Source organism: Pangasianodon hypophthalmus, chromosome 15 (genome assembly GCF_027358585.1).
Source record: "Pangasianodon hypophthalmus isolate fPanHyp1 chromosome 15, fPanHyp1.pri, whole genome shotgun sequence".
Classification (NCBI taxonomy): domain Eukaryota; kingdom Metazoa; phylum Chordata; class Actinopteri; order Siluriformes; family Pangasiidae; genus Pangasianodon; species Pangasianodon hypophthalmus.
This window is the reverse complement of record NC_069724.1, coordinates 3,311,863-3,325,666: the sequence shown is the minus strand read 5'-3', so window position 1 is coordinate 3,325,666 and position 13,804 is coordinate 3,311,863. Positions and strand designations below refer to the sequence as shown.

Sequence of the window (13,804 nt, the reverse complement as noted above, 5' to 3'; positions counted from 1 at the left end):
GCCTTTTATAATCAGATAATTGCAGAGGGCAAAAAATCGTGGTATTAATTAACGCAGAGATGAATCGTGCCGTTCTAGGTCCTGCCTGTAGCAAACAGGAGGCAGAGGCAGTCAGGCATGTGAGGTGCTTTACTGATGTTTCTCCATGACCTGATGTTTCTCCATGACCTGATGTTTCTCCATGGCCTGATGTTTCTCCACGACCTGTACATGACACAGGTCAGAAGACCAGACATCCACTGTCAAGTGCGGATCTGTTGCGAATCAGGATGAGATTCAACTGATGCTTCAAGTGACAGACTTTTTTTTTTTTTAAAGGAATTTGATTTTCACTATGTGATTAATCATTATGATCATTAACACTCATGCTTCTGAACATTTTCTACTGCAGACTTATACTGAGTCACAAACTCACTGCTAACTGTGACAGTTTCTACGTGTGTGTGTGTGTGTGTGTATGTGTGAAAAGACGGTGAAGGAGAAAGTGAAAGAGCAATCTTTTATTTTTCTTTATATAAACATCATCCCTCAAATTACAGCTCTCCCATTAGACTTCCCAGGACAAGCAATTACTCAGATTGCACACTGTATCCCCAGAGCTACAATCCGAGCTTCTATTTTGCTTCACTTACCTAATAAATGTTTGAAAACGTGTTCAGTGGCAGTGTAGCTCGACAACACTCCAATTGCAAGGCAGACATAAATTACGGGCTGCTGCACAATTTCAGCGCAGATTAGTAAACATGTCACCAGTCACCAGGCAAACAGTTCAATATTGATGACTGCTATGAATGTTTGATGAGCAATTGTGTTAAAAAATCATGCTGAAGTAAAACACTTGTGATGTTTATTGCAGTTTCATCAGGCAACGCTGATCTCCCTCCAGCTGTCCAGCGGGGCCTTTTAATGCACGAGGTTAACACCAAACCACTTACACCAAACACATTAACTACACAACAAAACAACAACAAAACAAGTAAACAATGTTTTGCATAAACAGCTGGAATCAATAATATAACAATATATTTCATCAGATAATAATGTTTCAGGGATGAAATACATGAAGAAACATTTTCTTACCAACATGTAAGGAATAAAACACAACAGGGTTTAACATGCTGTTATGGGAAAATAATCAACAATGTGGTGGTGTGATGCAGAGCAAAATAAAGAGGAGTTATTGTTACCACTCAACGTTGATTATTTTCCTGTAACGGGACACCCTGACGTGTTTATTCCTCTCATACGACAGCAATTTGCAGATTGCAATTTTCGTATATTTATTAATGAAAACATTGTACTTTTTAACGTCTGAGAAATTAGTTAGCTCCTGTTATTATGTTACTCTCTTTTTTTCCCTCTCTCTCTCTCTCTGGAAGTTAATAAGACATAAAAACTCTCTTATCCTGTAGCAGAAAAGGTACTGACCATTACAAAAAAAAATGCGCTGACACTGGAGACTCCTTCTATAAACGTTAAATAAACCTCTCCTCTCATATTAATGTTTTTTTTTTATTAATTAATTAACTAGATGCTATTGAGGAGCCAAACAAGGCTCTGCGCAAGCTGTTACTATAGGAACAATAAGTGCATTAATATAACCTGGGATTTGAATTACAGCCAGCACTACTGTCAGAGCTGTAGTTAGAAAAAAAATAAATAAATCAACATCTTCTCAACAATGATGGATGATAAATGAAGGTATTTATCAAACACAGGATGTTCTTTTAGTGTCTGAAATCATGTAAAACGCTAACAATCTATCTGTTATAAAGCACAACAACCAAGTGTTGTTAAAATCATAAAAAATGGCAGAGCTAAAATCATAAAAAGCTTCAGATCTGAAAGGTTCACGTCTGTTTCATGGTTTCACGTTCTGTTTCAATTCACTCGTGCACCGGAATTTTCTCTTAAGGCCAGTTGCCTTTTGAACTCAAAGACTAAGTTAAATTTTAAAAAATAAGACAGAGAGGTGAATTGCTATTCTAGAGCGTTACTGAGTACCGACACTCACTGCTTTTCATATTACAGTTAGTATTTGAATTTTCAAAACCGTTGTATAGCCTCGTCATGTTTTATTTAATTTTACACCTTTCTGAAGACGAAGTGAAGTGAAGTGAAGTGAAGCTCACCCTTATCACTAGACTAGCAAGTCAGGGCAAAGAATAGTCTTTTGGTTTTTACTCACATCCACTATACGGCCAAAAGTTTGTACACCCCAACCATCACACCCATATGTGCTTGTTGAACATCCCATTCCAGATTTATTCTCCTTTGCTGTTACAATAAGCTCCACTCTTCTGGGAAGGCTTTCCACTAGATTTTGGAGTGTGGCTGTGGGGATTTGTGTTCATTCAGCTACAAGAGCGTTAGTGAGATCAGACACTGATTTCTGGGGTTCAGTTGGTGTTCCAGTTCATCCCAAAGGTGTTCAGTGGGGTTGAGGTCAGGGCTCTGTGCAGGACACTCGAGTTCTTCTACACCAACGTTGGCTCTTCATGGAGCTCGCTTTGTGCACAGGGGCATTGTCATGCTGGAACAGGTTTGAGCCTCTTAGTTCCAGTGAAGAGAAATTTGTAATGCTACAGATTACAAAGATATCCTATACAATTGTGTGCTTCCAACTTTGTGGCAACAGTTTGGGGAAGAACCTCATATGGGTGTGATGGTCAGGTGTCCACATACTTTTGGCCATAAAGTGCATGTTAATGATATGTTACACTTGTCCTAAATGATCAGTCTGGAATTTAAAATAATGTAGGGTGATCGAGGCTTGGGGGTCACAGAAAATTCATGAAGTCTATTTGGGGTCATTTGGGGTCATTTGGGGTCATTTGGTTTGGACGAATCCCTGCTGTAATCTTTTTGAAAGAGGACTTTCAAATTTGTTATTTCTATCTAGTGAGTCTCCAGACTACTAATTTGTTTAAAGCAGTGAATTTTAAAAGAAGGAATACTTTTTTTTTTATTGTAGCAAAGCTTAAAGGTTGCATTTTATTTCACATTCACTGCCAGATGTGGGTTGATCTACATTATGCTACATCACAAGTAAATATAATCCTTCATTAATGACGACACAGAAATTTAATTAGTAGCTACAAGATATTTAGTGTGTTCACTTTCGCAGATCCATCGTCTAATATGTCGTGTATCTAACTCTCTCTAACCTCTTTCATATCCTTGGAACAGCTCTTGGATTTTCTCAGTTGTAACATTCTTCATGACATATCTGTTTAAATTCCACCACAGCTGTCTTCGAATAAAGGTCAGGAGACTGAGCGGGACTCTTTTTCTGCAGATTTTACCTTGATTTATTTTTTGAAATATTATTCTGGACCTTTTGTATTTTGGACCTGATTTGCTGTTGCAAAAACTCAACAGTAAATCAGAAAGTGCAACTACAAAACCACAAACACACACAAAAAAAAAAAAAAAAACACAAACACAACAGCAAAACCAGAAACACAACAAACCACAAACACAACAGCAAAACCAAAACAACAACAACAAATTCAGAAACACAACAACAGCAAATGTAGACACACAACAGCAAAACTAAAAATACAACAAAATCATACACACAACAAATTCAGAAACACAACAGCAAAAACAAATAGACAACAGCAAAACTAAAAACATAATAAAACCATAAACACAATAGCAAAAACAAACAGCAAAACTTCAAACATAACAGTAAAACCAAATAAACAACAGCAAAACTAAAAACACAACAGCAAAACTAAAACATTACAAAACCAGAAACACTACAGCAAATTCAGAAATACAAAACAAAACCAAAAACACAACAGAAATTAAAAAAAAAAAAAATAAAACATAATGAAAAGGAAAAAAAATGAAAACATAACAACAAAACCAAAAACACAACAACTTTTTTGTTGCTGTGTTCTTAGTTTTGTTGTTGTTTTGATGGTGAAGCTTTCTGTTAGATGTTTATTTACAGACATATTTATGGAAGGAGTCTCCAGTGTCATCACTTCGTAATGGTCAGTAGTATTTTTGTCACGCGAGAGTTTTCAGGACTGTTTCCGGTTTCTCGGTAACAAGACAAGCTGCGTTTATAGCTGGGAACTAACTCGTCTCCCAGACGTTCCATTACATTAAATCGAACTATAAATACCTAAAAAGCATGATGTGTTGTTTATACATAAACTCAAAATTGTAATCTTTGGCAAATCGCTGCGGTATAAGCGGAATAACACACTTCACTGCCCCAGGATTCTGAACAAAGTTGGTCACGTATCGATCGAAGGCTGCTAAAATGATTCATATCGTATCGTAGCAGATTCAGTGGTTAAATATCGAATCGGAACTGTATTGTATTGTGGGAAAGCCTGAGGTTTACAGCGGTAACGGTGGTTACAGAGATAACGTATCACACCACCCCGGGAATTATTTTTATATATAACGCACATCAGTTGTGCGTTATTCCTTACATATATCACTTCTAGGCTCTGGATGAACCTCCGTAAAACCCACTTGTGTGAAATAATACTCCAAATGATAACTGTGGGAAGCCGGTGTCATCCCCGACATTCATCCACTGCCAACGTAATCGTCCTCAGCACAATGAGGCTCGGTTAATAATCAGTTTGCGAGCCTATTTACACACAAATTATTTCTTGAAGATGCCGCATGGTATTAGTGAAACGCTATATTAAGGCAGAGGCTCTGCCGAGGTTCGATGTGCATGAGAGACTCTGCCAGACTGAGTCACTGTGCATCCTGCGGAGCTAATAAGGTTTTAGAGAGCGAGAGTGGCAATATGGTGATTATCTCACCCGTGCAGAATTAGTCACTGTGTGATCTTCTTCCCCTCTCTCCACCTCTATTCATCACACAGCAGGAGATGACACGGTGCACACACACCATCACATACCCTTCTCTTCTCTACCGAATGTGTTTTTTGGCTAGTACTGTTCACGCCGATGCAGGATAATCCTCCCAGGATGTTAGTACGTGTCGGTTTTGGGGTAGTATATTATTCTGCAGGTGAGGTGTGGAAGGTAGGTACCTCGTGAGCGCTCCAGGTGGCCCAGGGTCTCAATTTGCTCCACCAGATCATTCGAGTTCCACTGGCTCATCTCCAGCAGGATGGCTGTCTTCCCCTCCATAACATCTGGCAACAAGGAGACAAACACATTTGCAGTCCAAACACCATTTTAGCACTGTATTGGGAATGACGCTCTAATCAAGTCCTCATGCGGCAAGAACTAATTAGCTATGTTTACTCAGATTGTTTCTAATAAGCAATTTCCTTTGCTCGTTGCAGCCGAAGTTATTAGTTCAAGTTGCTAATTAAATCCATAACGGCAAATGAATTTAAGCAGCCATTGTCCACAATCCATCTGAGTTCATTTTCTCTGTCATGGAGTAAAAAAACTCATCGACCACTTTATTAGGAATGCTGCTCATACATACAATTATCTAGTCAGCCAATCACGTGGCAGCAGTGCAATGCATAAAACCATGTAGATACACATCAAGAGTTTTAGTAAATGTTCATATCAAACATCAAAATGGGGAAAAAAATATGATCTCAGTGACTTCGACTTCGACTTGGTTGTTAGTGCCAGTGTGAGTATTTCAGAAACTGCTGATCTCCTGGGATTTTCATGCACAACAATCTCTGAAGTTTACACAGAATAGTGCAAAAAAACATATCCAGGCTCTGAAGGTGGAAACGTGTTGTTGATGAGAGCAGTGAGAGGAGAATGGCCAGACGGGTCTGAGCTGACAGGAAGGCTACTGTAACTCTGTACAACCGTGGTGAGCAGAAAAGCATCTCAACTAGTCAAATCTTGAGGTGGATGAGCTACAACAGCAGAAGACCACATCAGGTTCCACTCCTGTCAGCCCAGAACAGGAATCTGAGGCTACAGTGGGCACAGACTCCAAAAACTGGGCAGCAAAAAATACATCACAGTCTTTTTCACCTAGATATCACCTAGATAATTGCATGAATGTACAGGTGTTCCTAATAAAGTGGACAGTGAGTGTATATATGTGTGAATGCAATCTAGAGCTGCAGTGATTAGTCTTTGCATCGTAAATGCATTATAATGTAAAACTGCACAGGTCTTTATTTTTATGTGCAAGTTCTACGAATCAATCAACTATATTTTTCTTTCTAATATACTCAAGAAATAAGCCGACTGATAAGCTACAGTTTTCTTTCTAAAATACTCAAGAAAGAGACCGACTTGCAACAGAGCTGCTCACTCAAATTATAAGCCAGAGGCGATCTGCAAAAAAGGTTAATCGAGGTGAACTTTAACGTGACACATGTAAGTGTGATGAATAGGAAACAAAAGATCGAGCCATGCTCTCTTTCAGGGAATAAAAAATTTTTTTTTAAATACAATTAGAGAATGTTATCAGCAGTCACGCTCCATTCTCTCCATTTACCGCTTGCAGAAGATTAAAAAACGCTTTAATGTGTAGTCATATCATGAGGAAAAAAAATCGCATATCGTACAGACGGAACGAGGGAATGATGGAATTACAGAATGACGGAATGATGGAATGATGGAATGACAGAATGACGGAATGACGGAATGACAGAATGACGGAATGATGAAATGACAGAATGATGGAATGATGAAATGACAGAATGACAGAATGATGGAATGACAGAATGACGGAATGACGGAATTACAGAATGACGGAATGACGGAATGACAGAATGACGGAATGATGGAATTACAGAATGACGGAATGACGGAATGACAGAATGATGAAATGACAGAATGACAGAATGATGGAATGACAGAATGAGGGAATGATGGAATGACAGAATAACGGAATGATGAAATGACGGAATGATGGAATGATGGAATGACAGAATGACGGAATTACAAATTTACAGAATGACAGAATGACGGAATGACGGAATGACAGAATGACAAAATGATGGAATGAAGAAATGATGGAATAATGGAATGACAGAATGACAGAATGATACAATGACAGATTAACGGAATGAAGGAATGACAGAACGACAGAATGATGGAACAACAGAATGACAGAATGATGGAATGATACAATGACAGAATGACAGAATGATGGAATGACAGAATGACAGAATGATGGGAGCAAAGTTAAAACTGAGTGAGTTTTCCACTCCAAAGGGTGTGAGGCAGTGCTGCAGACTTTCACAGCAGTACATCAATAATGCAACGATATGTTAAACATTGTGGAAGGAGCAGATGTGAAACACCAGAGTAAGGAAGCATGTATTTTAATGAGAGTGGGTAAGATTAAATCACGTAACATGTCGAGATGTAGGCTACTGATTAAGAGTGTGTATCTCGCTCTTTCAGACGAATCTGAAATATATATTATATAATCATATATACTACAAAACATAAATATTCTTTACACCTCTACTATTGATTAGATAGAGATTTGTGAGATTTAAAGACATTGAAACAGGATTCATTTGTTTCTAATTTCTTCAAATGTTCTTACGTCACTATTTGTCATAAATAAATAAATTCATAAATTTAAACGAGAATTTGACATAAATGGTCAGTTATCGTTATTGAGACAGGGAATAATCACTAGATTATTAAAAATTATTTACTTTAAAAGACAATATTCACTGAAGCACTGAATTGTGTCTTTGATGGATGTTATCGGGTTTGTTTTATCTAAATGAACTGCATGTGCATTGAACCAGTGTAAAAGAGCACTGCTGTAGCGTGGCAGGGAAAATGTGAGTCTGAAGCAAACAAACCAGGCTGAAAGTTGAAGATGCTAAACCACACTGAGGCTGAAAAATCAAGTGCAAGGGCTAAAAATAGCTGTCTTGTAACCAACAGGGTAAGAAAGTAGGGTAAAGCCTAAAGGGGAAAAAAGAGAACAGAAATGATCTAATGAAGATGGATCACGCTGTCTGCATCAGTCTTCACCTCCAGCTGTGAACTAACTAGGCAGTCTGTGAGAATGAAATCAGTTATGTCAAATAGACTTGGAGAAACCCATTTCATTATCATTACACTCGCTCATTAAGCCCTAGCCAGAGGCTACACGGCCCATTCCACAACCGCTGGAACGGGAAAAAAAAGATATTTCTCTCATTTGAGTGGTAATGTAAGTGTTGGGTGATGGGTAGCGTGAGATTACGTCAGTCACAAACACAACATATTAAAGGCTCGTTCGTTTTCCCCTCTGAACAGCGTATCCGTTTAGAAGAGAGCCATTACAGGTTTGTCAGGAAGCAGAAAAGACGTAGAGAGGTGTGCAGGCATTGTGAAGCAGCAGCATTACTCCTTTTTTTTCAAATTCATGCTGCCAGATGGTTTATTACACAACAAACTAAGCAAACAAACTGAAAATTGTTTATAGCGCTGCATATTTTCCTGTAAATGTCTAACACACTGCAGTCGCATCCTGCCTGAAGTATTTCCTAATATAAAGTATTCTCTGTATTTTAAAGTATTTCCTATTCCTATAATTTCTAGACATTTTTTTTTACTAATTTCAAGCAAATCTTGTTCTAGTGGCAGATATTTTTAATTTTTCTAATTTTAAGAATTTATTTCTACAAAGAAGCAAAATGATCTGGTAGTAAAATAAGAAAAAAATTAAAGCCTGAAACACATTCAAAAAACAATCATATCTGATTTATAATAATCTTATAAGAAGAAATACTAGATATTAGATATTTTTACCCATATTCAAGATTTTTTTTTTCACTTGCTAAGATATTTTTGCACTGCACCCTGAAAATACCTGCAGTTGCTCTGGCTGAGTTTGGAAAACAATAAAACAATGAAAAATCAGATTTTGACCAAAACTGAGTTTTTTTGTCAAAAGATGTTAAATATATTTTATCAAAATGACGTGTATTTTTATTTCAGTTACTGTCTAATCTCGCCTAGGCTTACTAGCTTTTCTCACCGGTGAATTTTCAAGTTAGCTACGTGCCACAGCCAAATAAACAACAAATGTTATAATCAGATACTGACACAAAATGTCTGTAACACTCCTGCACTGTTATATCATGAAACGACAGACCAGAACGACAACAGACAAACATTTCAAGTGTTTAAGGCTACAGTAACATGACACAAGTGGTACCACAAATCCAATTTCTGCCTTATTCTTTAAAATTTGTCATATTGTTTTTCCATATAAATGAAGAAGTAGGTGAGGCGTTTTTCTTGCCTGTTCTCAGGATAATATTAAATCACAAAATTACAAGATGAATTATAACTACAACTGAGTCATTACAGAGACTTAAAATAATTTATGGTGTAAATATGCTGATTCTAGTATTCTACAATGGATATAAAAAGTCTATACACCCCTGTTAAAATGGCAGGTTTTTGTGATGTAAAAAAAATGAAACCCAGATAAATCATGTCAGAACTTTTCCCATCTTTAATGTGAAATTGCAAAGTATACAAATAAAGTGAAAATCAATCAGCAACCTTTTCAGAGAAAAAAAGGAAAAATAAAAAACTTACAGTGTCCTGTTTGCATAAGTGTGCACAGCTCTTAACTAATACATTGCTGAAGCACCTTTTGATTATATTACACCTCTCGGTCTTTTTGGCTAAGAGTCTATCAGCATGGCACATCTTGACTTGGCAATATTTTCTCACTCTTTCTTGCAAAAACATTTTAGATCCATCAAACTGTAAGGGCATCTCCTGTGCACAGCTCGCTTCATGTCACCGCACAGATTTTTAGTTGGATTCAGGTCTGGGCTTTGGCGAGGTCATTCAAAAACACTGATCTTTTTTTGGTTAAGCCATTCCTTTGTTGATTTGGATATATGCTCTTAGGTCACTGTTGTGCTAAAAAGTGAAATTTCTTTTCATCATCAGCTTACTATCAGACATCCTAAAAGCTTTGCAATAAAATCGACTGGTATTTGTAGCTATTCATGATTCCCTCCACCTTGATAAAAGCCCCAGTTCTGGCTGAAGAAAAGCAGCACTAAAGCACGATGCTGCCACCACCATGCTTCACTGTGGGTGCTCTTTTGTTGATGTGCTTTTTTTTGCACCAAGCATACTGTATGGAATTATGGAATTATTACACCTTTTGGAACTGGTCTCATAACACATCAGACCAGAACACATTTTGCCACGTGGTTGAGCTTGGATGTTTTTTGTGAGAAAGGGCTTCCGTCTAGCCGCCCGACCCCATAGCTCAGACATGTGAAGAATATGAGAGATTGTTGTCACGTGCAGAGAGTAATCAGTACTTGCGCAGCTCCTTTAATGTTGCCATTGGTCTCTTGGCAGCCTCCCTGGTATGTTTTTATCTTGTCCTTTTATAAATTTTGGAGGGAAGTCCTATTCTAGGTGATATCTCTGTGGTGCTCCATTTTCTCTATTTGTTGATGATGGCCTTGAGGGTGTTCAATGCTACATCTAATGTTTTGGAAATTCTTTTATACCCCTCTCCTAATGGATGCCTTTCAACAAGGGAGATACTATGTGAGATGCTTTGTAAGCTCTTTGAAAACCACGGCTTCAGCAGTCAGATGAAACCAAGAAGATGTGAAGAAAATTCTACAGATACAGCTGGTCTTTATTTGGGGTAAATCAGAATAATTTCACTGATGACAGCTGTATGATAATTACTTTTGAACATGACATTGAACGTGATTGGTTCATTCTGAACACAGCCACATCACTGATTATAAAAGGGTGTGCACACTTATGCAACCAGGTTACTGTAACTTTTTTATTTTTCCCTAAAATGTTTCTGATTGTTTTTCACTTCATTTATATACGTTGTAATTTCACACTGAGGGTGGAAAACGTTCTGACATGAATTATCTTGGTTTCATTTGTTTACATCACAAAAACCTGCCATTTTAACAAGGGTGTGTAGACTTTTTATATCCACTGTATATACATATGTGCTGGATGGGCGGGACTTCTGAAAAGCCTGTCAGTCAGTATTCTAAAAATAAAGCTTGCTAATAAAGATAGTCTTAAAGAATTTGAATATCTTTCTTACTAGGTATTAAATTAAATGCAAATTAAATTAATAGCAGTGTCTTTAGTCTTTCAGATAAATTGGAGTAGATATTTAAAATGCAATTTTCTTGCATCCTTTTTCACATTCAGGAGGAATCCGATTTTAAAATGCCAGAACGTCACCAGTGATTGAGATATGTGTAAATAAGAGATGAATTTCAGTTGTAGTTTTTTAGAACTATAGCAGAAAGGTTGATTACGTGAAGGGTTTTGACATATGGTGTGTGTTTAGGAGTGAGTGGAGGTGTATATGCAGAAAAGCTAAATTATTGTTAATAAAGAGTTTTATGAGTGTTATACCTAAGCGTGTACATCTTCCTGTTCACAACACTGTTGCTCTAAAATCAGCAATGACAGCAGCTTTGAAACAACACCACCGTGTTTCTGTTCCGGTATATTGATCCTGACAAGCACCTTAGGTACTTCAGTCAGTCTGAATATTCGTAATGTCTGCGAGAAAGATTGACAATGATAGCAAATGACAGAATGACAGAGAGAAGCAGCAAAAAAAACAAAAAAAACAGAGAGAACAATGAGGCACACTGTGACATCAAAGAGAGAACGAGAGAAGAAAACAAACCAAAAATAAATCTCCCAACAGACACAAACCGACACAGAATACTAATGCTTCAATATCAAACATTCTGGAAGCATAATATTCATTTCATTATACTTACTGAATGTAACACCAAACCAATATTTACACATTTTACAAAGCCTTCAATGATCTTTTTTTTTTTTTTTTTTTTTGGGTTGTGTCTCTCCTATTTCTGAGGATCAGTAAATAATTGGCTTCCTAATTCCTAATAATAATTGGCTTCCCATAAGGGAAGGTGAGGCAGATCCCAACGATATACAGTACTGCGCAAAAGTCTTAGACACATGCAAAGAAATGCTGTAGAGCAAAGATGCCTTCAAAAATAATGAAATGAAATGTTTCTACATTAAAAAAAAAATACTATAAAGAGCAGTAAACAGTAATCAATGAAACAAAGTCAATATTTGGTGTGACGATCCTTCTCTTTAAAAAAAAAATAGTAGTCTCAGGTACAATGTGTGCAGTTTTATAAGGAAATGAGCTGTAAGTGTTACTGAGCATCTTGCAGAAGCAAGATGGAGTGTTTTCTTCTGGAGACTTTGACTGTCGACTCGCTTCTTATTTCTGCAGCGAAACCCAGCAGCCTTCATTATGTTTTTTTGTCTGAAAAGTGTCTCTTATGGAATCTGCTGCTTTCTCTACTGACATACAAACAATTTATCTGTAACATTTAATTCTGTGCTGGAAAACTAATGTTTGGAATCTAAAATGTTTTTGTACTGAATCAGTAATGTAGAAGTCAGAAAATAAAAATCTATAACAAAGTTTGTACTAAAAAAAAAATAGGGTGCTAAGACTTTTGCTTCTTTATAAAGTCTTCATTCACAACTCCATATATTTTAAATTCTAATCAATTTGAAATACTTCTTTTGAGTGAACAATGATTTTAAATAATGTTGCTGCCCCATTTAGCTCCAAAGAGTCTTTTATTGCGCCTAATGGTCAAAAATTGGACCTGCAACAAAGGCTATTAGAGGCCCATTGGGGCAGGAATCACGCTGCTTCATGCTCACACTATGAACATCTTCAGTGGAGGAGGACATGTGATGGCAGAGTTTTGCCAGATCTTGACCATCACATCTTGTTTTATAGCAAATAATTGATATTACATCTTATAAATTTCTGCAAACAAAGACAAAGTGTAAGTGCAGACTGAGTGTTTATAATGTACAGAACCATTTCTAATGTAAGAGATATTACAAGAATTATGAGAGGGAAAAGGGGGATTATGGAGTGGATAATGTCTGTACATCAGAAATACGTGTGCACCACGGTGACCTTCAAAGGCAGATAAAAATGTCTCCCTTTTCCAATTTCCAAATTCTGGTCTAGATACAGGACTCGTGTGAGGTTTCTGAGATGAGGTTGGGCTGGAAATTTTGCTAAAACATACTGTATCGAACACAGTTATGTCTGAAGGCGCTGAAATAGAGCTGCTAGACTGTATGCTGGATGACTGCATGAAAGTTTTCCACTTTCAACTGGTTATTACAGGATCATGCTTAAATTTTTTATGTCATTATTAACGTCGTCCTATCTCACTACGGTCAGAGGTCGCTGCTGGTTTTGTGGTGCTAAAGACATGCTGAAACCCAATGCCAAAACATGGGAACTCAATCCCAGGGCGTTCCGTGGGCTGGTTGCAAAGTATTTCAGCAAACTGAAAGTCAGCCCTTGAAAAAATACTGTAGCAGAGTAGATAAATGTATGGATTAAAAAAAAAAAAAAAAAAAAAAACAGCCCAACTTCTGGAGAAAATCCTCCACTGCTGCTTGTCTCATCATATATCTATCAATTATTTAGCTGCCCCGAATCTGGCTACATGGCTAGAGACAGTCAGAAAAGACAGGGTTTTCACACACTATATATATGTATATATATTTACTATATTTCTGCTATAATTGCAAAATGCAAAATGCCAACATGACAAGCCATGGCTTCTTTTTTTTAAAAAAAGTTTTTTAAATTTAAAGAAGAATGAATAGTGAAGTATGGGTTTATACTACAATTATTTAAAAATGAAACTGTCTTATTTATAACCATAAAATGGTTAAGAATTGAAAGATAAATGTCAGCATTTAGTCATGTTAGTTGCTTATTTAGACCTTTCTGAAGTCTAGATAAAAAAAAGTGAGGAGTCTTTACATGACCTGACCTTTACAAGTATTAGGTGAATACCCGTGCT

General features: G+C 37.0%; 1 protein-coding gene across 6 annotated transcripts in view; it reads right to left on the bottom strand.

The window, feature by feature from the left end:
- The window catches only part of plrdgb (PITP-less RdgB-like protein), a 74,400-nt gene that overhangs the window by 26,430 nt on the left and 34,166 nt on the right, over nt 1-13,804 (bottom strand). For all 6 annotated transcript variants that reach the window (XR_004579597.2, XR_003404179.3, XR_003404180.3 and 3 more), the window contains exon 3: nt 5,033-5,137. Coding sequence is in view for 1 of the 6 variants with exons in the window: in XM_026938595.3 (XP_026794396.3) it covers nt 5,033-5,137 (105 nt within the window). In the remaining 5 variants the exon portion in view is untranslated. The remainder of the gene's footprint in view (nt 1-5,032; nt 5,138-13,804) is intronic.